We start from the raw sequence: 27,648 nt of genomic DNA, 5'->3' as shown, positions 1-27,648 counted from the left end.
GACTCAAACATCCAACATTTAACCCTTTTAGTTCTTGCTTCATGTTGTAGAAATCACATGAGAACCTAAAAATATACACTCTGATAATATTGCAGTTTGAAAAAGTTCTAAGCTTCTAAATAATTGTTGTCGTTTATGCAATACTACGTGGTTTGAATAGTAGGTGCATTCAATCTGCTCGCACAGTGTGTTGGATTATCACAAAATATATCTCCCGAAAGCGGCTTCATATATATTTTGTCTATTTTACTTTCAAACTCTACTTTTCTAATATATTATGTTCATACCATCTGTAGAATGTCACTTTAAGACGTAAATAACGATCTCATAAGCGATTCATATATTTTATTAAATGTTGTCTGCACATTTCTTTAATGATCTATGTAAGTAAGTTTGGAGAAACCAATAAAAACGTACTTTTAATCAATGTTGTCTTAGGTATTTTCCCTTTGTTGAATATCAGATTAATTTACTCATACAACTTGATTAATCAAACTCTATGTCGTATTGTAAATATAATATTAACAGATATATATATATAAATAATGTTTAACAGAGAGTCAAGATTTCATATCTACAATTTACTAATTATAAATCTATTTTTTCTAACTTCAATTTCTATTTTGTCGTCCATGAACTCTTTAATGGTATAAAATGGATTTTTTACGAGCCAATTATAAATTTTTGATTTGAGAAGGAATGGAATGACTGGCTGCCTAAAAGAGGCTTATGCAGCTTTTCGTAAAATTCCACACAAATTAATTTGAAAGACTTACTTGTAATGGCTAGCCTGTAATGAGATATGTCCAGCTGTTCTTTTCTTCGTGTTAAGTGTGAATGGTAGTCATGCCTGGTGAAAAACTCATTGAGATTAGCTTTAGTGTATGGAAGAATAATGTATATGTATAAATTAATGATTGTACAAATGTGTAGTCTGATAAAAAGTGGTTTGAAGTGCTGCATAGGTCCATCTCCAACATTGAGCCAATAATTTTTTTATTTTATTTTTAGGAGCTCGTGAACATGGGGGAATGGCCCCAAATCTGGATTCCATATTGAATATGGGACTGAAACAGTACAAAATAGGCTAGTTTGAAATATTTAGTGTGGAGAAGAGGCTTGCTTTTAGAATAGAAATGAAACTCTCGGTGGTCTTTTACTTAGATTTGTGATGTGAGATTTCCAATTTAAATTACTATCAAAGTGCCAAGAAGTATAACTGAATTGTCTAGTTCTTTTGTTGAGAGTTAGAGTTAAATTTTTAGGTTTTATATTGGTTACAGATGAGTTTATTTTCATAAAGTCAGTTTAAAATACTGTATTCTGCTTTATAAATTGCTTCTGAGAACTTAATTAGATCTAGATCGGAAGTAAAAACTGTGTTTTCGTCTGCGTATATTACACAATCAACAGGAATAATACGTGTTGATCATTGATCGTGACTATGAAAAGGAAAGGGCCAAGGACTGAGCCCTGTGGAACTCCTGCTTTAATTTTGGTTATTGTTGTGTCTTTGCCCTCCACACTAACAAATTTCCTCCTGCTGGTCAGATATGATTTCACTATTTCTATTGAGCTTTTGCAGAGTCCATAGAATTTAAGTTTTGTCAGCAAAATATCAATCGGAATGCAATCAAAGGCTTTTGTTAAATCAAAAAGAAGCATGGAGAAAGTATTTTTATGTTCAATTTGTTTTCAACTCCAAACACCCATTATCCGTACCATTACAAAATCCCGGTTTCTTCCCGATGTACTTGCAGAGTTGACTCTGTAACCTGTAGCTCCAAATGTGTTAAAAAGCTAGCAGAGATAGCAAGTCAAAATATATGTTGAACCACCCGAGCCACCCCTTAGTGCAGAGGCAAAACTCTTCTGAGACCCTATTTTTGAAATGTTTTGAGAGTTGAGTCAATCTAAAAGCACAAAAATACGTCAAATAACTCAAGTATGGAGTGGCAACACTGCACGAATTGAAGATGACTCGGAGATTGTGTCATTTTGAACCAATAACAGCACAGAATGCAGCTAACAAGTTAGCCTGTTAACCTCTCACTCTACATTCTGAATCCTTTTCTCAGCTCTTGGCTAATCTGCCATATTTCGAGAAACTGAGGTAAACTGCCTGCTCCATCCGTAGAGATTGAGGCTATGTCTTAATATTAGAGATTGCAAAAGTGCCTTGTTTGAGTATTCAAAATAGCATCAATTATATGGAGGGTTGTTTTAGGCTATACCTCATTACAGATATACCCATGGATCGAGTTATTACCTTTTTTGTCTCTAAAGACAAATCTTCTTATTTGGTTCATACCATCGGGTTGTTTCTTGTTATTTTTAATTATGTTTTTGTTTAAGTGAAAACCTGTTAATGAATATTGTGCATTGCACTAAAAGCATACCGTAAAATTTTGATTAGGTGAATAAATTATGATATTGAAACTAACAATGATATTTCTCTTTACTACGGTTATAATAAATCATAACAACATATCTTATAATGAGTTTAATTAGTAGTCCTAGTCTATTTCAAGGTATTGCAAACATCCCAACAAGAATACAACCCTTGATTTGATAGTCTTCTTTTGACACAGTTAATATAAATACAACTAGCAGAGTACCCGTCCTTCGTACGGGTTTGGCATTTAAGTTTAAAATGCTTATTGCAGTTATACTCAATCTTTGCGTTTGCAATGGGGGAGGACAAAGTTTGATACAATTTGCTTCTTTAAATTGACGGTATAGACATAGACATATTTTATTCATGAATTTGGTACAAATGATACAATGCACATCTCAATCGTCAAATACATTATATGGTATACTATGGTATTACACATGTACCATAGCCATCATGTTCTACCACTTCACCTAATAAAGAAAAATAAATTATTAAAAATCCGCAAAAATTACAAATTATTTATGATAATAAAAACATAAACTGTAATATAATATACGGGGTAAAGCCGCGGTCACACTAGGCTGTTTAATAGCCGCTACTAACCAGCCGCTGGCAATATCGCCAGCAGCCAGCTGGATCTGAAGGGTTCACATTTAAAACCTACTAGCCGCTAGTACAGTTGTTGCTGGTGACTTGAAAGCTGTGTTGTCTTTCAAGCCGCACCACTCTTCATCGACTTTTTCATTTTATATACTTCATTGCGATACTTATCGCGCTAACTTTAAATTTTTTTTTCAACGGGGCCAATTCAGCTTGTAGTCCTTGTTCTTCGAGTTTTTCGATTAACTTTTTGTAAGCCGAGTCCTTTGCATTTCTATTAATATAGTCTGCAGTCGACGCGTCCCACAGACATGGATAATTTCTAAATGTATCTAGAAAGGTAATTATGTCCCTACCTGACCACTTGTTACTGTCAACCATGATCAATAATCGCAAAAATACAAAGAAAATACAGTCGAACCCAAACAACACTGCAAAACAAACTGGATGCGTATTAATTCACCAGCCGCTTGTTAGCTACTAGGGGTTCACATTGGCTGTCTGGCGCCAGCGAGGAGATCACGTGACTGCTAGCGGATGGTAGGCAGCGCTCAAAAGTTAAACATGTTCAACTTCTGATTGTGGCTGGTAAACACCAGCCCGCTGGCATTTACCAGCCGCTAGTGCTGGGTCAGACTAGGCTGCTTGCTGGCAATATTCGGCAATATTACCAGCGGCTGGTTAGTAGCGGCTATTAAACAGCCTAGTGTGACCGCGGCTTTAGGCAAAGGTCTGGAACCGCCCAGTTAACTTTTTAACGCGTTGCAGTAGGAAAACCTAACTCGGCACATATTTACAACATAAGAAATTGCACTTTTTCATCAAAGTTACAACTTTGCCCCAGCCCCAAAAATAAGGTATTTTGGAAACATCTATCATGTGGGTTTCTCAAAACAAATTGAATGGCGCAAACCAGAGGTCAATATCGCACCCCTAATCAAAATTGCAACCATTTTGAAATATCCCCTTTTAACTTTTTAACAGGTTATAGTAGGAAAACTAAACTCAGCATACCTTTATAAAAAAAAGAGAAATCACCTTTTGGTCTGTATTAAAAGATTGCCCAAGACCCCAAAATGGGGTAATTTTGGGGGCAGCTTCAAAATTTTAAATGTAAAGCCCCATCGTAATAAAAGGTCTTTATAAAATAAGAAGCTTGGGACTTGTCCATACAGTCTAGAAAGAACACATAGAGCACCTAGGTTGTTAAAAGTAGGTTCAATATTTAATATTGATAATTAGGGCTTAATTATAATCTATCAAATATCCATTTAATGAATGCCATTTTGATTAGAGGTGCGATATGTACCTCTAGTTTGCGTCATTTAATTTGTCTTGAAGTAGCTTACAAGGTTATTTTTTGTTATGGGGTATTTTAAAGTGTCCAGAAACGTAAGTCAGTAAAATTTATGTGTAAAATAATTTGCGTTATATTCATTTCAAAACCAACCATTCTTTTTGCGCCATCCTGTATATGAATGACTCTTTAATGAGGATAGATAGAAAAAGTTGATTCTGTATGTCTCACTGTTCGTTTCGCGGAATCGCAAAAACTATGTTATATTGACTTGGCTGAAATGTTTGAAAACAGTTTTTATCATAAACCTGGCTAACTTAAAAACCCTTAAACGTACCAAAATCCATTACGATACAAATGTTCTACATAATTTAAAAGGAAATTAATACATCATGGCTATTTTTTTCTTAGAATTATTACATAGGTGGAGCCAAACAAATTAATAAGTAATGAGTTTTCATGGAAAACGCAAGGATTTTAATAAATGATTTGATTAATTATTGTAATCTGATTTAATCTTAGCTTAGGTTAATTAAAACAGTGATCAGTAAAAAGGGTGTGGTGCATAGAGTAACTTGATAATCAACCAGCATGGAGTTCGGAACTGAAGACGTTCTTTTTAATGCAGATGAATATCCAGCAAAAGAGGCGACTATTCATGTTCAAAAAGCGTTTCATGAACAGTCTGTTGAAGTTAAGAATTGCTTGGAGAGTATGAGAAGAAGAATTAGAAGTAGTAACGAAATATTCAAAGAAAACTTGAAAACTCTTACAAAAGATATTGATGAATTTAAAGTCGATTGTAAAAACCTGGAAGAAATGTCAACCAATGAGTCCAAAGTGCAAACCTTCTACTTTACTAATTTCTTCAACGACTTCAAATTGCCAGGAGTGCAAAGTGTTTTTTTGAGGCGTTGCCCGGATCTGTATAACTCGGTGAGTATATTATTCCACATTGTAGCACTTTTTGTAAGCGCTATTTACATTCAAGACGCATACAACAACTTTCGGAACTCCCTGATAGTACAAAGTCTGACTTACATGAATGTCAAAGACATGCCTTTCCCAGCCATCACTGTCTGTGAGCCTGTACTGCTGAAAGATGACTACAACAGGTTTGAGATCTTGAAACGTTGCATGTCACTTGAGAACGGAACGTCTTGGCTGTGTAGTGAGGATGAATTGAATATGTTGAAGATTTCTATTGATCTCTATCCTATCTATTTTGATGTGTTTCCCATGACTCTTTACGAAGTCTATTCATTATCAAGGCTGTACGCTCTGTTTAAGGAAACCACTGTGCAGAACCAATCTTTCAGGGCAACGGATTATTTCAACTACATCGGTAGGCTAGGAAATGAGCTAACTACCACGTTCCAAATATACAACCCTGACTTTCCCAACAATCCTTACCGATCGTTAATTCTTCGAAATGGTTCAACTTCGCCAGAAATACTTCTAGCCCCGTATAAACCATTGGAAAATGGAATTTATACATGTAAGACAATTAACACTGTAAGGCCAGGAGGAGCTAAAATGAAAGATAACGTCGCAAGTAAAAACAACCATTTGCATTCTCTAGACTGTGGTCCTGAAAATATATTTGACGAAGTATGCAAAAAATACTTTTTGTATACAGATAATCCTCTTGAGTTGATGTTCGATGATATTGAAGTTGAAACTGAGTTTAGAAAATATATGCGGCTTATAGGTTATTCAGAAATGTCAGTTAAGAGAGCAACATTTCAACAATATATTGTGTTTGTGCACAGCAATTTCGATCATCCGTCAATGGCTGTCACGAACAGTCAGAGAATCTTTAGAGGGGCCGAAGCAGCTATATCTATCACACCAACGGTTACACATGCGTTGAAGAACCTTGCTGAAGTAGAGGAGGCAAAGCGTAACTGCGTATTTTCACACGAGAGATCACTGTCTCTATTCGAGGTATACACGCAAAACAACTGTGTGTTTGAATGTCAGATCAATTGTTCTTTGACTCTGTGTGGTTGCGTCCCTTATAGCACAGCTATTTTGAACAGTTCTCATCCCATCTGTAGCACGGATAATTGTCTAAGGAAAAATATCGTCTTGGTCGAACATGAGTTTAATGACAAACGATGCAAGTGTGATTGTCCTTTGGATTGTTTTACGATTTCGTACTCAACCACTGTAGACGTTGACAACGGAGTTGTGAGAAACACCAGCCTTCAGATTAGCTACGCAAAAGACAGCGTTCTCTCTGTTATACGCTACAGTGTGACGAGCCCAGCGGAGTTCGTAGCCTACAGTTTGGGTATATTGGGGGTGTTCAACGGGTTCACCATGAAGGTGGTGTATGACTTGTTGTACTGGCTCACTCTAGGTCTGTGGTCTACTATAAGGAACATAGCAAGGTCAAGCCCATAGCTAATGACCATAAATAATGGCGTCCGATTTGTTTAGAGCGTTGCTGCTTCCTTGATGTTTTATTATTTTAATATGGGTATTAAGCTCGTCTAATGTACACACTATTTTGAGTTTATTTGACTTTGTTGCACCATAAACCGTCTGGAAATGGAAAAGCAGTAAAAAATTGTGTTTTAAAGTCAATGTATTAGTGTAATAAATTATTAAATTTTAAAGTGTTATGTCTTTTATTTCAGTATCCCTTATATCTTTTGTGTTGTAGCTGTTATAACTCGTTAGAATAATAATTATTCAAATTGATACAGCTATGAGATAGTTATTTGTGTAACTAGTGTACGAAGTCGCACTTTGCTGAACATGAGAGAAATGTTTACGCACGAGCCGCAGGTGAGGGTGGAAAGTTTCTCGAGTTTAGCAAAGGCAGTTTGCACTCGTGTTACACATTATATTTCTCCTACAGTTACTATAAATCATATAAATAATCAGTCTTTTAAACACTATACAACACGTTTTTAGGTTAGGTTAAATAGAAGAACGAAATGGGAAACGCTGTACCAGCCGATCGTAGTCGTAGTATATTTAAGTATTGCCAACTTATTTTCAAGCGTAAACGTATTACGTGCATGATAAAAGCACACCGATTTGTGTTGTTTGGTTCGAATACTGGTGTACAGCAATCGGGCCTTATGTCGAATAGCTAGTCGATGAGAATTTTAAACAAGTGATCGGTCAAATATTTCAAGCTAATCTAAAATTCGTTTTTTGGTGCAAGAAACATTATACAGTGGAACCTTCAATAACAAGTCGCTCTTGATAACAAGTGTTATTTTCAACCCCTTAATTAACTTAAAATTATTTTACCCCTTATCACATGTTATTACACTATTTAAACGAATATTTAACTGGGATATTGAGATTGTTAATGCGTTACACTATTTTTCGTCCAACAAGTTTATCTTGAGGAGAGAGGGCTTCTGTACTGAAGTCCCGGGTGCAAATCTTACCAAAGACTAATGGTTCTTTTGCTATAATGATAATGACTTGACTGGGTATGTTGTAAACCACCTTAAGCTGTAGGTATGCCTATATAGAAACGAGAAAATCGTCCGTCCAGTGAGAATATGATGGAGATCTCTCTCAATTAAAATTCATATGCCATTTTCCAATAACAGTTTATTTGTGCCAAACTATATTAATGATTAACAACCCACGGATAGAAGTATTTCAAAATATGGTAAAGTTTTGTTGTAAGACATTGAATATTAGTTTTGAAATCAAATGAGTTGATCACGTAATTTACGTAATTTTTGGGTAAGAAATTAACATATTCAACCCCAAGGTCTAAAAACATCGCAGCATTCGCAAAATAATGTCGTCCAAGTCATATGAGGGGAATTAAGTAAAACTATGCGTTGCTCATTCTGATAGCTTTCACATCTGGTGTTTAAGCCAATTTCCCTATAGGGAAGTAGCTATATTACCGTAGATGGAACGGTAAAGCGTATTTCCAGGACTGATTTACTTTTTAATTTTGATTTCCTCAAACCCGAAAATAAGGTTGGTCAATTTTTTTATACTTCCTTAAATGAGCTCACGAATTGGTGAAATTGGATCATGAAACGAGGTGTTAAGTAGTTTTGAAATGATTAAAACTTGTATTTTTTACGCCTTAAACATAGATTTATTAAATATTCATTCTAAACATGATGTAAAAAAAAATAATAATTTACTTAGTAACGATTTGTACAATAAAAGGTTACGGAGAAAACTCCAAAACTGTAAATTAAAAACTCTCATGTTATTATTATAAGAGAAAAACTGGTTTATATAGTTCGCTTGTTTATGGAGATATGTAGATCAGATTTGGCAAATTATTTATTTCGTCCCAGAATATTGACGTTTGAAAAACACTTTTTAACTTCTTTGTAGCAGCAAACCTAAGAACTCGTTAAATCTTAATATATTATAATTGAGAATTTACATTATTTCAATGTTTACAATATTTCCTCATCTATCTGGTAAGTAAAATGTTAAATATCTTGTTCAATTGTTTTGCTAATATATTCAAGTGCCATATTGACAATATTATGTCTTTAATTTAGAAACGATAGTACAGGCAAAATGGATTAAAATTCACCAAAAAAACAAAAAAATTAGTTCAGGGATGAAACTTTGGTTTTAACTTCGTTTTACCAATAGAAGTCAAGATCCAATGAGTCCCTAACAGTCCCGATGGGGGAACATGGTTTTTAGGGGGTGGGGAGGGGTAATTTAGATATAATTCATTATTCACGATTTGAAGTCATTTAGGAAGTCGTTTTTAACGTTTGTATACACGGTGAATCGATATGAACCATATTTAGGTCGATAGAGCCACCTCCATAAGAGATTTAGCATATTGGTACATGTTTAGTTGTTATTTTTTCTAGGAGGGTTAGGGGGAATTTTAAATAATTTATATTTTTTGACTTATGACTTGTTGGGTGTCGTTTTCAATGGATTTCTACATGCCAAATAGAATGGAACCACTATTTTGTCGATATAACTACATTATTAACAGATTTGGAGTGCTATCTGACTGAAATAAAATAAATGTTTGTGCACAAAATTAATTATTTAATATTTAAACATAATAATTAAAACTATTATCTAAACATCAAGTATTAATTGAATGAGTTTATTTTTACAATAAATTCAATTTTCCCCATTATAAAAAATACCCCCGCCGCAGCAAACCTGCAGACCAAGCGAATTTCCATTTATCTGGCAGGATTTCTACTAAAATTTGTCCTTGAAACTGTCAGATTTATTTCCTATTTAAATAACATTATTTTTAATTAACAATTAGGTTTGCTGCTACAGGGATGTAATGGGGGTTGTTTTTATTAAAATGTTGATAGCTTAGTATGAAATAAACAAAATTGCCAAGTTTGGTTTAAATATATCCACAAACAAGTTTATTTATCTACAACTGTTTATTTATTTTCCATTAGAATAACATGGGAATTTTAAATTTACATTTTTTTTTATTATCTCCTTAACCGTTAGGCGTACAACAAGGCATATACTAAATTATTAAATCTTTTAAGCTCTAGAAAGTGGTTTGGAAAGAAATTGTGAAATTCTTTGTTGATGGGGTCAAAAATGGGAAAAACCAATTTTCTCCCCACAAAAGTGTCCATAAACCCATAAACCCATTATGGGTAAAATTTATGTAAAATTTATGTAAAATAAATGTATTTATTTTACATTGTAATACATTGATATTAAGTCAGGGTTTAAACCATGTTTTATGATTTTAAGTTCAAGTAAATATCTATTGACCTTTGCGTAGCCCCTACAAAGTTTGTATATATATTTTCTATGTTTTGTACATATGTATACTGTTTTTATATCCTTCAGCAAGTCAAAGGAATACATTCTAAGTTACAACTAGGTTGTTATGTCTTCTCTAAGACTGTTCATAATTCATTTATACATATTTTTACTATCATATGTTTTTCTATTGTTTTTGTTTTGTAAACATTCATGAAATAGATTTTGTGTTGAGTTAATATGCGTGCATTTATTAATTATTTTGTAATTAATAAGAGTCATTTTAATTGGCGACGAGTGTGAAAATCAACTAGCCACTACAAAATTCAACACATTTACTTTTAAAAATTACATTCAATTTCTAGTTTCAAGATACATTAATATTTTATACAGTTCAAACTATAATGGATGCACAACAGTTTACCTTACTTCTAAACACATTCAATGAACAACAAAAAGCACTTGTACGTGAGATGTCAAACATGTTTCAAGCTCAAATTCAAACAATTGTTACATCAATTGCAAAACCCAGAGAAGAAAGCTGTCAATTTACATTGTCAAATGTTGCTACATTCGAAAACTTCAATGCCAAACAAGAAAAGTTTACCAGCTATTTAGAACGTTTCGAAAACTATTATACAATGAAAGGTTTGACTGATAAGAAGAAAATTGCTCAGCTCTTGTGTAATTCTATAGGTAGTGAACATTATAACAACCTATCTGCATTTTTGGGCCCAGACAAGCCACTCAAATCATTAGATTATGAAACTCTGTTGAATGACTTCAAGAAACTATTGACTCCAAAGAAAAGTGTTGTTGTTGCTCAACATTATTTCTTAAATATCTTTCAAAAAGAAAACCAGTCAATTTCAGAGTTTGTGGCCGACCTCAGACGTGATCTTCAAGAATGTGAATTTGCAGTTGAATGCTCCAACGATGAATGTGGAACATCTGTGTCAATTGCTGATGTTTTCTTGCGGGCACAGTTCATACGAGGATTGAAGGACAATTGGCTTAGGGAACACCTTTTACAATCCGTTTACACAAAGTTTGATGACATTCTAGAGAAAGCTATTGCTCTTGAAGCATCAAAGGTTGAAAGCAAAGAATTTCACCAACATGCATGTTCTAACAACTTTAATATGGATTCGGCTGGAGTGCACAAAATTACAAAGTCTTCCAGACGATCACACCAGTTCTCTAACAATCACTCATCCAACAAGACATCTCTCAACTGGAAACAACGTTCAAATAACAAAAGTCCTGACTTCAATGCCCTCGGAATAGAAGGCCTCTGTCTTAGATGTGGAAGTAGCAAACACATTGCTGCAAATTGTAACAAACACAAGTATAAACTCCAATGTGGGGAGTGTTTAAAACGAGGACATGTCTCTACGGTCTGCATAACTACACTGATGTCAAGGACTAAGAAATCAACATCAAAGTTAAATTCAACCAACAACCTACATTCAGGATCAAATGATGACGATTATTCTAGTGACGACTCTTCTGATTACGGAGTGCACAAAATTGATTCGATCTACCAGAACTTTGATGTCGTAGATTTATTTGAAGTTGGATATGATTCAGACAAGTACATTGTTTCTGTCACTATAAATGGAAAATTACAATGTTTTGAAGTTGACAGTGGGGCTAAATTTTCTCTCCTTGCGAAGAATTATTTTGAACGTCTACATCTGAACGTACCTGTAGAACCATCAAGGCTAGCTTTCCGTTCTTACTCTGGAGACATAATCAAACCAGAGGGAAAGGTATCAGTTTCTGTATCATACAAGGGTAAACAGTTCAAAGGTGACCTTCACATCGTCCCTTCAGGTCATGATGCACTTCTAGGGCGCCAATGGATCCGAGTACTGGGTATTGAACTGTGTGAAATTGACGCTTAAATGAACCGACCAGCTACTACCCTTCAATTACAACCAGTAAATTCAGTTGAGGAACTGTTTGAAAAATTTGCGCCAATTTTCGAGCCAAAAATTGGATGCGTTCCAAACTTTACAGTATCATTACATCTTCGATCAGGAGCAAAGCCTATTTTCAATCGTGAACGGAACGTACCTCATGCTCTTATTGATCAGGTCAACAAGGAACTAGATTTACTTGAAAATGAAGGAATCATTTCGCCTGTTACGTCAAGTGATTGGGGGTCACCACTAGTCGTGATACCTAAGGCAGATGGAAGTGTTCGTCTCTGTGTCGACTACAAATGTGGTGTGAATGAACGAATAGTCCAGGCAAACCATCCTATTCGAAAAATTGACGATGTACTCGATAGTTTGAGAGGATCTCGTTACTTTTGTAAACTTGATCTGTACAAAGCTTATCTGCACCTCAAGGTCGACGAAGAGTCCAGTATTATCCAGACAATGTCAACACACCGTGGAACATATCGTGTCAATCGTCTAAGTTTCGGAATAAAGACAGCACCTTCTGAATTCAACCGAATTCTTACACAAATTTTGAAGGGGTTGCCTAAAACCGAGGCCTACTTTGATGACATAATTTGCCATGGCTCAACAATGGATGAGTGCAAAAGAAATCTACAGGCCTGTCTTCAACGACTCTCAGATTTTGACTTACACATTAACAAACAGAAGTGTTCATTTTTTCAAGAACAAATAGAGTATCTAGGACGAGTGGTGGAGTTAAACAAAATAAAGAAATCTCCTACCAAAGTTCAAGCTGTTAAAGAAATGTCACGTCCATCAAAAGTTGAAGAATTACGACGATTCTTAGGAATGGTTTCTTACTACTCTCGTTTCTTTCCAGATGCTTCAACTGTCACTTTTCCTTTGCGACGTTTGTTACGCAAAAATAAGAAATGGGAATGGACACCGGAATGTGAAAAGGCTTTTCAACGAATCAAAACTGAGCTCTGCAGTAACAGGATACTCGTACCTTTCGATCCAAAACTACCGTTAGTCCTCACCACAGACGCTTCACCTACTGGACTAGCTGCAGTTCTTAGCCACTTAATAGATGGTACTGAGAGGCCAATTGCTTACGCCTCACGTTCACTCACTGATGCCGAATGTAACTATAGTCAACTAGACCGGGAAGCATTAGCCATAGTTTTTGGTGTCTCCCACTTCTATTATTACCTATTCGGGACTCAATTTCAACTTGTAACAGATAATCAGCCCATATCTAGGATCTTCAGACATGACAAGGCTCTACCACAAATGACTTCAGCTCGTTTACTCAGATATGCATCATATCTGTCAGGTTTCAATTACAAGTTGGTGTTCAAAAAGGGCATGGAAAATAAAAACGTGGATTGTCTTTCAAGAGCTCCTCTTACACAGACTCACTCTACTAAAGACAAGAAAATCGGAAAAGAGGTACACCAAATCTGCAGCCAAGTTATTTTTCAAATTTCAAGCCATGAAATCACAGCTGAAATCATTAAGAACGAGACAGCCAAAGATCCAGTGCTCTCTAAGATTTTGAAAGACCTACTCACCAATTCAACTGATTCTGATTTTACGTTGGTCGAAAACTTTATTTTCCGGGGAGAAAGAGTTTACATTCCATCACTACTTAGAAACAAGATTCTAAATGAACTTCACGAAAGTCATCTTGGAATCACAAAAATGAAACAGCTAGCACGGCGCTATGTTTACTGGCCAAATATTGACAAGGACATTGAGCATCTTGTGAAAGGATGTGAAAATTGTGCACTAACACGGTCAAATCCGCCCAAAGCTCCCAATCACCCGTGTGAAATCCCAAAAGAGAACTGGGAAAGAATACACATTGACTACGCAGGACCGTTTCAAGGCTTCAACTTCCTCGTGTGTATTGATGCTAGATCAAAATGGGCAGAGATAAAAGTAATCAAAGATGCACCATCCAGCTCCAATACCATACATCTGCTTGAACAGATTTTTGCAACACACGGCTACCCGAATGTTATGGTATCTGACAACGCCTCAATTTTTCAAAGTGATACATTCCAAGCTTATTGCAAATTGCATGGCATTTTCCAGAAATTCATATCTCCAGGACATCCAGCAACAAACGGCTTAGCAGAACGCTCTGTTCAAACATTGAAGAACCGCCTGAAGTCCACAGCTTCAGAAAACATACCAATGGCACTAAAGGTCCAGAAGATCTTAATGCGGTACCGGGCAACTCCTCTAGCATGTGGCAAATCACCGGCTGAACTTTACCTCCACAGGAAGTTAAGAATACGAATGGATGCCATTTTTCCCAACGTACAAAAAGCTTCAACTAGAAATGCTCCATCTGCACGTTCATTCAACGAGGGGGAGAGAGTTCAGGTTCGTCTCTTCATAAACAACAAGAACGTTTGGGAGTTTGGAGAAGTAAACAAAAAGTTGGGAACTCGACACTATCTAGTTTCCCTTGACAAGTCAGGCCGACTTGTTAAACGACACATTGATCAATTGCGGTCTACTTTGATACCAAAACCAAAAATTGTTACCGCGGGACCAATCCACATATTTGATGTTCCACGGGCTTCTAAACACAGCACAAAAGAAAATTCTAAGGCTGTTACTTGTTCTAATCCTGAAAGACTGTCAATTCCTGAAAGACCATCAACTCCCTTAAGACCATCAACTCCTGAAAGACCATCAACTCCCGTAAGACCATCAACTTCCAAAGGACCATCAACTTCCGAAGGACCGTCAATTTCCGAAAGACCACTAACTCCCAAAGCAAACAATGCAGAGGTTCCAGTAGTTCAGGGAACAGAAACGAACAATAGCCATATTCCTGAGAATCCTGAGAAGGCGACAAAGGCAAATGCCGGGCCGATACAAGGACTTTGTGCTTTCATAATAATACACTGCAAGTTCAAAATAGTGGGGGAGACTGTTATGTCTTCTCTAAGACTGTTCATAATTCATTTATACATATTTTTACTATCATATGTTTTTCTATTGTTTTTGTTTTGTAAACATTCATTAAATAGATTTTGTGTTGAGTTAATATGCGTGCATTTATTAATTATTTTGTAATTAATAAGAGTCATTTTATAGGTTTTTAGCGAATTTCCCATATAGGGAATAAGCTATTACCGTAGGTCTCATGGTAAGACTTAGACCCGGGACCAATTTACATTTTTGTTTTGAGGTCCCCAGAAGTCAAAAACACCATCCTTTCAAATTCATATACATATGTGTCCGTTTAGCGTGATAACTCGAGCGCAAATTATCAGATTTTGATGTCATTTGGTACAAACGTGTAAACCTAAATTTATTCGAACGAGTTTACGAACCAGCATGATTGGACTATGGGAACAGGGGTTTATGGGGATTGTTATGGGGAGAAAATTGGGTTTTCCCATTTTGACCTCATCAACAAAGAATTTCACAATTTCTTTCCAAACCACTTTCTAGAGCTTAAGAGATTAAATAGTTTAGTATATGCCTGGTATACGCCTAACGGTTCAAATCAAATCAAATCAAATTATCTTTATTCACTTTATACATTTTACATACATGAATAGTGTCAACGCATACAAAATTGGTTATACATACAACTTAATCTAAAAGACTTAACCATACAATTTTACAATTATTTTTGAATGTATAGCTAATTCATTTTTGATTTAAAAACTCATCTCTACTATAAGGAGCCAGATTAATGAAGAATGATTTTAATTTCTTAAAAAAATTGGGTTTGTTTTCTCTTTTTTTAGTAAGGAAGGCAAACCTCTTATGAATAAATTGTCGATATACGAAGGTTTCATTTTTGAAAGTTTCAGCCGATGATGACTTTTTACAGTAAGATTTTTCCACCTTGTGTTGTATTTATTGGATAATTCAGTGTTTTTATCTTTATAAACATGCTGAATAGTTTTAAAAATATACAAACCATACACTGTAAAAATTTTCATTCCATCATTACATTATAAAAAATTACTTTAATTTTTTTTTTATTAAATACGTTTCTTTTTATCTTCGTTTCTTTTATTTACTTTCCGTAAAAATTTAAGTAATTTTCCACCGACTTCTTATTTTTAAACATTCTTATCCTGTAAGGTTAAGGAGATAATTTAAAAAAATGTAAATTTAAAATTCCCATGTTATTCTAATGGAAATAAATAAACTCTTGTAGTTCGCTTGTTTGTGGATATATTTAAATTTAAACCAAACTTGGCAATTTTGTTTATTTTATACTAAGCTATCATCATTTCAATAAAAAACAACCCCTATTACCTCCCCTGTAGCAGCAAACTTAATGACTCATTAAAATTAATGTCATTTAAATAGAAAATTAATAGTAATTTGTCAGGTAAATGAAAATTTGCTTGGTCTGCAGGTTTGCTGTGAGGGGGTATTTTATTATAATAGGAAAAATTAAATTTATTGTAAAAATAAACTCATTCAATTAATACTTGATGTTAAGTTAATTGTTTATATTTTATGTTTAAATATTAAATAATTAATTTTGTGCACAAACATTTATTTTATTTCAGACAGCACTCCAAATCTGTTAATAATGTAGTTATATCGACAAAATAGTGGTTCCATTCTATTTGGCATGTAGAAATCAATTGAAAACGACACCCAACAAGTCATAAGTCAAAAATCATAAATTATTTAAAATTCCCCCTAACCCTCCTAGAAAAAATAACAACTATACATGTACCAATATGCTAAATCTCTTATGGAGGTGGTTCTATCGACCTAAATATGGTTCCTATCGATTCACCGTGTATACAAACCTTAAAAACGACTTCCTAAATGACTTCAAATCGTGAATAATGAATTATATCAAAATTCCCCCTCCCCCACCCCCTAAAAACCATGTTCTCCCATCAGGACTGTTAGGGACTCATCGGATCTTGACTTCTATTGGTAAAACGAAGTTAAAACCAAAGTTTCATCCCTGAACTAATTTTTTCATTTTTATTTAGTATTTTTCCTGTACTACGATGTTAAACATCTAATGCAAACAGCATAAAACCATTTGCTCTTATGTTTTTATGTAATTAATTAGAAGGTATGAATTTATAATTTTTATTTTGTGTTTAATTTATTGTTTATTGACTTTGTAGGTAAATTATATCCACTCTAAAACACTTAACATCGAGTGTATACTAGCATTGACTATATATACTTACAGGTATATATAGTCAATGTAGGTATATTTATATACCTGTAGGTATAAAAATATAGGTATATTTATATTCATTTATATACCTTTAGGCATATATAGTCAATGATACTAGTTCCGTGCAGTAAAACAGCAATGTTCTCAGATTAAAGGAACAAGTTTAGAGTTGAGTCCAGATACAAGCTTAGTTTTGGGTTAAAGAAATCCTTTCGGCTTCCAAAAAAAGATCATATTTACTCTTTGTGCTTATACTATGGTGTGTGTGTTGCGTAGCTACTTTTATTTATTATAACATGAATTCATTTTATTTATTTATTATTGTGAGGACAACCGTTGATGGTCTGGTTGAAAAAAATATCTTTCAATGATTCAGGACATGCAAATAAATCTGAGTCATTCAGCGATTGCATAAATGTTTCATCAACTTTCAACTAGAATCTGTGTTTGAAATAGTATTTCAGACTTTTATACATTTACTACTAATGTATTGGTAGTATTCTAGAAACAGGCATGTTACTCCATACAAGCTAAATACACCCAAATGTTGTGTGAAATGATGTATTGCCTCAAATATTGTGGCGTCCCACATCATGTAGCAAATTACTTGTGCTGTTCGCAGTGTTACGATTGTACCTTATGTATAAGGTTATATGAAATATAAACCACATAGGTTTGTAGCTTGTAACATGTTTAAATCATATTATAAAATACATTGTTGATCATTAAATAAGTAATTTAATTCATAAAGATTTAGTGTTGAGTTTATTGTAGCTATACTACTACTAATTGAGGTGATAGTGACACCTTTTTAATTGCTGGTTGAGTAGAGTAATTATAAATAATAACTGAACTGTGTGGATTAGTAACATTAGTAGAAAATCCTTGTAACAAATAAGTTCGCATTTCCGAAAACCAAGTCATAAATCAACGGGCCAGTGAACATTGCAGAAAGGCGGGAAGGAAAGATAAATGTGCTGAATATAAAGGGTTCACCAGCACAACTGTGCTCCCTATTTTTAAGTTAAGAAAAAACACGATCAATTTTACATTTGCTTACATATTATTTGGTTAACATAATCCTTGAAAATATTCATTACAGTGAAAAACTTTATTAGGCTAGTAAATTTTACTAGTAAAAACTGATTTGGCCAATATGGACGTCCTCCACTTCTGTATTTTAGAGGTAATTTTTGTTAACAAGATTTAGATGTTACCAGGACTGTAGCTCGTTGAATGTGTGCTTTCAGTTGTTCTAACAATGCCTCACGTGTACGATAAAAGGTTTATATTCTACCCATGTTGAGAAATTCCAATTATTAACATACACAGAGAAATTAAAACTTGCTTTATCACAGAAAAAATGTCTTGAAAAATTCGGTCTGCTATTCTTTTACCCACTCTGAATACATTCTTTGCTGTCAATAATCTAGGGATTTCAGTTCTTAGAATTACTGGCTCATGTTTAATGTTTAATTTCAGAGCCTCATTAAAATTGTGCTTAAGGAATGCGTACGAAAGGCTTAAAGTCCGCGAATGGCGGAACATTTTTAATTGTGGCTACATTGATCATATTCCACTATGATAAAAAGGCCTTCATCTATCCATAATTATTCCAGTTTCCTTAAATGTCTTTACTATGCTTCAAGCTTTTTTCCTTCAGTAGGAATATCAAATTAACTATAATTTTCTGTCTCATTTCGGTAAGGAAGTTGTATGGAATTTTTCTTTCTGTAGATCACTTGATCAGTTTTAACACGGTAAGCAGTGTTTAAACTACCCATTTTACAAAATGTGTTGCAATAGACTGACCTTCTATGTATTACACATATACAACAATGTTCAGCTGTGCAATCATCAGTGCTACCAAAATAACTGCAATTTTATCATTTTAAACATGATGCCTCTTTTTTTGTCCTAGGACGAAAAAGTGGCACGAGCCCGGAATTGTTTTTCACATTACTTCAGGTTAGACCTAGGGGTTACGGCATTATCACTTAGATCAAATCCGTTGGTGATTTGGCGGGATATGAATCCGGGACCCCAGGAACCGTAGTCCCGCGCTCTAACGACTAGACCAGCTATCTCCCCAAACATGATGCCTCTTAAAACGTGTATGGCTGAAGAGGAGCATAGTCCTGGACAGCAGACATTTTACATAAGCTCACCATCCCCCAAATATTTCTCCAAAGAAAGAGTATATTATATGACAGTTTTAGGATTTCAGGATGATAAATAGATATTTTGTAACTTTTTCATTTTGTATGCCAATGTCAAAAACTCACATTTATCTTTTTGAAGCCCTGAATAACCAACAGGCCGACAGAAACGAGTGGAAACGATGTTCTGTCTAGGAGGTGTACCTGTAGACAAGGGTGCGGAGTTTGTCCATGGTCAGGAGGACAACATCGTCTACGACCTGGTGAAGCCCTACGGTCAGTTAGCCTCGTACGCTCCGCTCGTTAAGTCAGGGAAGCACATCTTTGCTGACGTCACAGGTCGTCAGTACAACAACACTCTGGTATATTCGCTGGTGGAAGAGGCTCGTGAAATTCTCTACCAGGACTACAGTGAGCACAACAGCTCAGACGGTTCTGTAGCTAGCTTCTTCTATCCCAGGTGTAGTATTGGAAAAATTAAAAAAATCATTTGAGTATTGCCTCATCAGAATGATGATAAGTTGAATCTCATAAGTGTTTTTGTGGCTTAATACTAAGCTTTAGTTTTTCATGTGAAATCAATAGTAATAAAAAAGTAGGAACTAATAGTCAAAGGTGTTGGGTCTTCAGGGGGCCTTTCAAAACAGCCCAGTTCCTGTGACTTGTGAAACGAAATTGGCTCACATGGGACTTTTCAATGAGTTGAGCTGTAAGACAGAGTACCCGTTTCCACTGTGTGAATCTACTAGTATTCGAAATTCTCCATCAATATTATTAGTATTGTTATCAGTTACAATAGTTTTATCTTCCAAAGTCATTATTTAGTGTCAATTTTCTCAGCATTCTCATAATATTCTCAATTTAAACCGTCAGTTCTCTGTGTTTTCAAATCAGGACACTCAGTAATCTATGTTATTTTACTCAGGATTAACGTCGTTGTTGCCATTTAATATTCTCAGGAAACTGTGTCAATATTATCAGGGTCCAACATCAATAGTTTCAGTATTTCAGTACTGACTAGCATGCTCTCTCTATACTTTCAGCATTTCAGAACATCTGTCAGTATACCGAAGATTGTCCCTTTCACACTCTTTCTATGGGACGTTATTATTATTTATGATCATTATAACATATTTTATTGACAACCAACAGCTTTATAGAGTTCTAAATATAAGTTAGTGTCAAATTATTGAATGTTTCTCAAACTATACACCACAGCCCACATTAAATTCGCCAATCGAATCATACATAAATTCCAGTGGTTACAATTTGGTTTTGCTATACAAATACATCCGGTGTAAGTTACCTACAACCGCATACACTCCTTATATAGAGTCTATTAGAGAAGAGATACATTGGTTTTAGAATTTGACCTATGCAACCTATGTCAAGTAGTTTGGGGTTAAGTTAGGTAATGTTAGTTTACATAGACTTCTCTCCATCGGAAATGTTTATAGTGGCTTAAAGACCAAAATATGCTACAAATCTAATTATAATCGTCTATTTTTTTACAGGCTGCAGGAGCTGTTGACAGCAAGTGAAGTAGACGCTGAGCTATGGGAGGCTGTCAACCACACAGTGACCACCAATGAGATGGTGTACAGCGCTGCAGACAGCCTGGACCAGCTAGGGGTGCGAGGGGAGGGGGAGTATGTGGAGAATGGGGGTGATCAGACTCTGAAGTGGACCTCCCGTGGGTACAAGACCATCTTTGAGATACTGTCGGTGAGATAATAGATGTCTGAAGAACTGTATATAGCAATGGAACTTTTTTAAGGGATAAATGTTAGAATGGTTGCGTAGGAGGCTTGCCAAGTGCGTAAATTGTGTATAGACTTTAATAGATGATTGGACATGAGTTGCACCTAACATTATGTCTACAGTTACTACGTGGTAAATAACAAATCCTCCTTCAGTAGAACAGGTTTTAATGAACCGTTATTTTAATATGACACTGTAAAAACAGTCGAAAAAATACTCTAAAATGGATCTCCTCACTGGTCGTTTGTTACCGATTCTATCTTGAGAAGAGTCAGAACGTGTTAAATAACTCTATTCTGTGTCCAGCTGTCCTTAACCACTGGGCCTAAAGCTAATATTACTAACAAATCTATCATCTCATTACCTTAAATACATCCTTCAGTGTAGGAGTCGTTTATTAATCTAACAAAGTAATAATTCAAATTTATAATGACGTTGGTTTTTATTATTTAATTGGACTTTATGTTATTTATACTTTTCATTTGATAACGATTGGAGTTTATCCACCTACAGAAACGTTGTGTAGTTTAAAACACAAGACACGATGGAAAAGTCAAATAATTTTAACATGCAAAGTAATAATTGTTGAAAAAATGTTCTATAACATAGTAGATCAGTTTTGTTTTGTAGTATATGTTCTGTTTGGTAACTCCTAGAGAAAGTTTCCCAACGTCTCCGAGGAGCTGCCCATCATGGAGAAGGTTCTGTTCGGCAAAGGAGGTGCAGGGGGTGGACTATGGTCAGGGGGAGGGGAAGGTAGTATTGAGATGTTCTGACGGTAGTAGCTACACAGCTGATCACGTGGTCATCACAGTGTCACTGGGGGTGCTCAAGAAACACATGGAGATGTTCAACCCTCCCTTGCCACGGAGTAAGACTAATGCTATCCAGGTGAGAATGTGGTATTGTTGAGACTAACTTAAGGAACGTGGTTAGATGCATTGATAAGTTTTGGGAAGTAACCCTAATTACAAGTACAGAAGGTACTCTTGGAAAAAAAAACAAGCTAATAAGTTGGCAGCCCTGTTTCCTTTACTTTATTACCGATCAGCTGATGCATACTAGCATTGTTGTCAAGAGAGCTTTATGTTATAGGGAGTTTATTATGTTTATTTATTGAGAGTTCATTTGCAAAACCAACAGGCTGAACAGTTTGGACAAAAAATAGCTGAGTTCCTTTCTTGCTTTACCTACAGGTTTTCTCCATAAATTTACCGTCCTTTAAATTGAGAAAACTGTAGGTATAGTATGAAAGAAATTAGATTTTTAAGTTATTTTTGTGGTAACTATGTTTAATAATATATCGTTTATTTCTAGATCAAATTTACTCAATTTAATGCTTCTTGGAATTTTTGTGAAATTTTGCATTAAATAGCCGCTATTTTTTACGATTGAAAAGTTCTTATTCACATTTCGCAAAAATATTTCAGTCAATAATATATGAAGAAGTTTGCTAAATGTCAAAGGCTTAGCTCCAGTCGTTAAGGAGTTGAAGGTTTTTTGCGAATTTCCTGAGTGTCCTATATGACCACTCTCCCTCCAGTAGACGTTTGTGAATGAAATATAACTTGATAGTTTTATTAGTGTTGAAAATTTTAATTTGGTCTAGAATACAGTATTTACAGCATTGTACTTAGACAGTTATTGTTCAATAATGCATAAAACCGCTTATTCTGCACCAACAAATGGTTAATGAAAAGTTTTCTTGATAGCAGTAAGCAAAAAAAAACACTCCTATCTTTTGTTGTATTTTGCAGACTTTGGGAATAGGGTGTGTCGGAAAAGTGTTTCTCTTATTTCCAACTCGATGGTGGCCTGAATATATCAACGTAATTGTTCCAATGTTTTCTAAGAAACAGCTTGAAGACTTCAAGAAAAATTCCACCCATGTAAGAAATGTGTCATGTTATATTAAAGATACTAGTCATGTAGACGATAAAATAACTTCCTTTGTTAGAGCAAGTTGAAACTGAACTTGTACCTTTTCTGGCTAAATATTGTTGTAATCTTTCAATACGCTCTAAGATGACACTTTACTGCCCTAGATTTAGTTGTTAGTACACTATGCGTTAAACTAAACTATTACTGTCCTTACGGCTTTAGGTTGCACAGCTGACACCAGTAAGGAAGAAATTAACGAAAAATCTAAACTAATAAGTCCAATCAATGGTCGATTAAGATTTCGATATGCAGAATCGATATCTCGCCAAACTATTCATGCCAGCCGTTGTGCCATTTGCCTGCGCAATTTACCTGTTACTCCTTGTAGTTAACTGTTACCTTGTTATTTCTGTCATCTTAACCTATTACTTTTACCTTGTCTGTTACAATTATATTTGCCTGTGACTATAACCTAGTATAACATATTATGCCTCTGCAGGGTTACTGGACCGCCCACACCTCCGGGTTCTGGCCGGTGATGCAGCATGAGCGCATGCTCTGCTCGTGGTTTTCAGGGGAAGCTTGTAGAATCATGGAGAAGTTGACGGAAGAAGAAGTCATCCAGGGTCTGCTTCAGCTGCTTAACGCTCTTGTAGGCAAACAACATCAGATTCCCCGACCTGAAGGCATTCTGAGGTAACTGTTTTGCCTTGACACAATGACAAGCATAATATTAAAACCTAGACCACTTTCATGATAGTGTTTTGTTCAAAATGCCCCTACAGTTATCGGAATGTAGTTTCCAGCATCTCACCTAGTAAAAAGTACGATCGTGAGATATGTCAGTAACCTCTTGGTGGTTTGAGCTGTCCAAGATGCCTTTCATCATTGGGTTTTCAATTAATGGTTTAGGTTTAACAGCTAATATTATATGTAGGAACAAAGCTACAAAGGTTATCTCACTTTGCATATTCAGAATGGGAAATGTATATCTACACCCGTTGCAGAAAACCTGCTGACTAAGCGAATTTCCATTTGCTTGATTCGATTTTCACTTGAATGTATCAAATTGTCAATTCTTTTTATACTACATAACAATGGGTTTAGTGAGTACTTAGGTTTGCAGCTACAATGGAAGTAATCATGTGTGGTTTTGGTAAAATAGTAATAGGTTAATTTGAAATAATCTTCCAAAATTGATTTTTAAAGTATCTAAAACAATCAAACACCAACAGTTTACTTATTCTCTAAAAGATCGACACGAGAGCTCCAAATTTACATTATTTTAGGGAATTTTCCCCACATATATTGAATCCCTCCAACAACACTTTAATATACTAAATCATGACTTTTTCAATCCCTTCAAAATAGTTTGGAAAAATAAATTTTGAAATTTTAAGTTTTAGGTTCAAAAATAAGAAAACCAATTGATTACCGTTCTATTTAACATTATTCTTTTTGTTTGACAGGACTAACTGGGCCAGCTATCCCTACACGTTAGGATCATACTCTTTTCCCACGCCGGATAGCGATCGTCTAAATGTAACTAGAAGTCATCTATCCGAGCCTGTGCTACATCATGATAAACCTGTAAGTATACTTCTTACGTCACTTAGGTGTAACTTTAAGTAATAAGGCCATTTCGTAAATATTTAGCATACTCTATGTTCTTATATATTTGGAAGTGAAAATACTATGTTTCAACACTAGGGCTATCCACCATGGATAAGAAAGGTTTAATTATGTCCTTAACACATTTCAAGGTCAGGACATACATCAGTATGTCTTCATTAAATCTCGTAAACGAAACTACATGCGGCATTAATTACAGTTAGTTGCTTATGTCGTATTTATAAATACGCAGTATGTTGCTAAACTGGTTTTAATTTCTTCGCCTTTTCAGGTTTTACTGTTCGCTGGGGAGGCCACTCACCCTCACTACTGGAGTACAGTGCATGGCGGACTGGCAACAGGGATTAGGGAGGCAAACAACCTACTAAAGTATCTCCAGATAGCCTGAAATATAGGGAATTTTATATCCTAACCTAAGGAGTTTCTTAAGTAATCAATCAATTTTTGACTTTTGAAAAATGCACATAAGACTTTTGAAACAAAGTACATAAAATTGAGTTTACAACATAATTTTGGTTCATTTGCTTCTGGTATTGTTCAGAGGGTTAGAAAGGCCAACAAACTAATACAGGACTAAAGGATAGTACTGTCCTAAATTTGGGGGCATTGAGTGTACTACGTTATGGTAGTTCTGAAATATACAAATTGAAGGTGTCCAGAAAAAAACTGAACATACTCCTATAAAGTAAATTTGTTCGTGATAAAATTGTTAGGTAATAAGTTGAATAAACACCATAAAAATGATCAAATTGGGTTTTGAATACTTAAGTTTTAAATATGATTTATTTATGTTATAATCAACTAAGAAAAATACAGTAGGACATTAATAACAAGACCCTTGATAACAAGTCGCTCTTTATAACAAAAGTCATTTTTAAATTTCCTATAATTCGTTTTACCCCTAATCAAAATATTTTCTTACAAACCTTGGTAAGATGAAAACTGATAACATGTTTATATAACAACTACCATGGAAGTCTTGTTATCAAGGTTTTATGATTGTTAATATCTTGTAAATCTAAGTATAAGGTTTAATAAACAACATACCATTACTTTGATTTGTTTTCCTGTTACTCTGCAACAATAGGTCAACTTACTCAATTTCATTCTCAATAGCAGAGCCCTAGGGGCGTTTTCAAAAATGTTAGGCCAGTTTGCAAATCTAAGCAAAACGTTCTTTCCAATGAGACGTGAATGGATAAAATCGGTTAAGAAATGGCGGAGGAGTTCAACCGACAAAGTTTTATGTAGCATCCATCTGTTGTGCTGTTTCTATTGGTAGATTCATTGTAAAGAATCTTTATAGTACCCAAAGGTTTGCTTTGTTTTCATTTACACTCATAAAAAGTACACATTATTGAGGTGTATATCGTATGAAGTAAAGTTTTCAACACATTTTTAGTGTTTGGAGTCTCCCAAAAGTTTCTTATGAATACAAAAATATCTTAGCATTCACGAGTTTTGCTTTACGACAAAAGAATTCGTAAACTTTGGTGTTTTGCCGTGTTACAAAGTTTATTTATGTCATTAAACTGTAGTTTGGATATTTTTTATGTTAGTTAAGGCTTGAATAAAACAAGAACTTGATCAAAGCAATTCCACCCTTATCATACAGAGCTAGAGCTTCTGGTGTGAAGTAGGCTTCTCTTATACTGTTAGATTAATATGGACACAATAATTTGCAATCCATAAACAAAAGACTACTTGTAACATATTGTGTTTATAAAAAGCCAACCACAGTATACTAGCAAATTATAATTTACAGTACAAAGGAGAAAACGTCTGTTGTTACTACTGATCATATATTACACTGAAAATTGATCTATATAGGGGATATATTCCCCTATATTGATTAATTTTCAGTGTAATCTTTGCTCAATAGTAATAACTGATGTTCCTCTCTATGAGTGGTTTTTGCCATTGATTGACTGTAAAATAAAATAATGTGTTGTGGATTGCCAGGTTAAAATTTCCATCATAATAAATTGAATTTCCACTTGAAGTTAAATAATTAAGTTCGAAATTAGTTGTACATAAGAGTTTAGTTGCCTTTATATTGCTTTTGCAGTCGAATTCAACTATACCGAGCCATGGCTCGGTCCCCCGGTACTGAAGTACTAATAAGAGCAGCTACTATTAAGAATTAATATTTCATGAGTGTCATCGGTATAATGTACATTTAAAATTTAATTGGGGGACTTCGCACGATAACTATTGTTGTTATAACCTTGAAATTATTTTTTTCGATGGAGAGTCTAGATAAGTAAAGAAATATCCCCTTTTAAAAATAGGGCCACTAACCAATAACTTATTATTTGGCGATTTGGGAAAAAATCAACTTTAGAGTTTTATTAGTTGTTCTATACGTAATTTGACGTAGTGGTTAGGGCGCAGGACTTCAGTCCCTGAGGTACCGGGTTCGATCCCCGCCAAGTCACCAATGGATTTTATCTAAGTGATAATGCCGTAACCCCTAGGTCTAGCCTGAAGTAATGTGAAATACAATCCCAGGCTCGCGACTAGCGTCCTAGGGGAAAAAATAAAAAATAAACGATATTTCAATTTTGGTTAATGTCAGTTGGTAGCTGCTTACTGGGTATTATATGGCAGACAGGCTAGGTTATCGTGGCTTATACTTTTTTAAGTTGATTAATAGCCTAATTATTAGAAATATGTAAGACACTAAGTACTGTTTATTTGACGAGACATATTACATTAAGACTATTTGCTCACATTAACTTAAATTATTCTGCTCTTATTTGTATCACGCTCTATAGATTTCTTCATATAAAATCATTTCCACACATGAAGGCTTCAAAGTACTTTGTCCACGTTGGCCTCATGTCTTCACAAGATCGTACTGCAGACCAATAAACTTATGCTACGTTCTGGATGCCTAAAGCAAGATTGTGATAATTATATAGACAGACACGACTTCTTTCTCCTCGATGAAGCTTGTTGTACGTATGTATGCCGCATATTGTACAAAAGGATTCTATGAGGTTATTAAAAATGTTTAACTAATAGGTTTGTATTAATATAAAAAATTGCAATGGAAAATTGGGAGAAAGGATGGAGATGACTTAATG

The 27,648-nt window shown here is 34.8% G+C and overlaps 2 protein-coding genes across 2 annotated transcripts; both read left to right on the top strand.

Moving 5' to 3' along the window:
* The first annotated feature begins 11,926 nt into the window (after positions 1-11,926).
* LOC128996621 (uncharacterized protein K02A2.6-like) lies at positions 11,927-18,385 on the top strand. Its single transcript, XM_054422026.1, has 2 exons — positions 11,927-14,806; positions 18,377-18,385. The coding sequence occupies exons 1-2, from the start codon at positions 11,927-11,929 to the stop codon at positions 18,383-18,385; spliced, it is 2,889 nt and encodes a 962-aa protein (XP_054278001.1).
* A 2,493-nt stretch (positions 18,386-20,878) lies between these two features.
* Positions 20,879-24,947, top strand: LOC128996620 (peroxisomal N(1)-acetyl-spermine/spermidine oxidase-like). The gene is made up of 6 exons (XM_054422025.1): positions 20,879-21,010; positions 21,677-21,937; positions 22,804-22,935; positions 23,427-23,623; positions 24,397-24,517; positions 24,831-24,947. Exons 1-6 carry the CDS (start codon positions 20,879-20,881, stop codon positions 24,945-24,947), a joined length of 960 nt encoding a protein of 319 aa, XP_054278000.1.
* The last annotated feature ends 2,701 nt before the right edge of the window (positions 24,948-27,648 follow it).

The sequence above is a fragment of the Macrosteles quadrilineatus genome, unplaced genomic scaffold, assembly GCF_028750875.1.
Source record: "Macrosteles quadrilineatus isolate MER2022 unplaced genomic scaffold, UCM_ALF_1.0 Scaffold_6__1_contigs__length_79288215, whole genome shotgun sequence".
NCBI lineage: Eukaryota > Metazoa > Arthropoda > Insecta > Hemiptera > Cicadellidae > Macrosteles > Macrosteles quadrilineatus.
The sequence above is the reverse complement of the archived record's forward strand: the minus strand, read 5'-3'. Positions and strand labels throughout refer to the sequence as shown.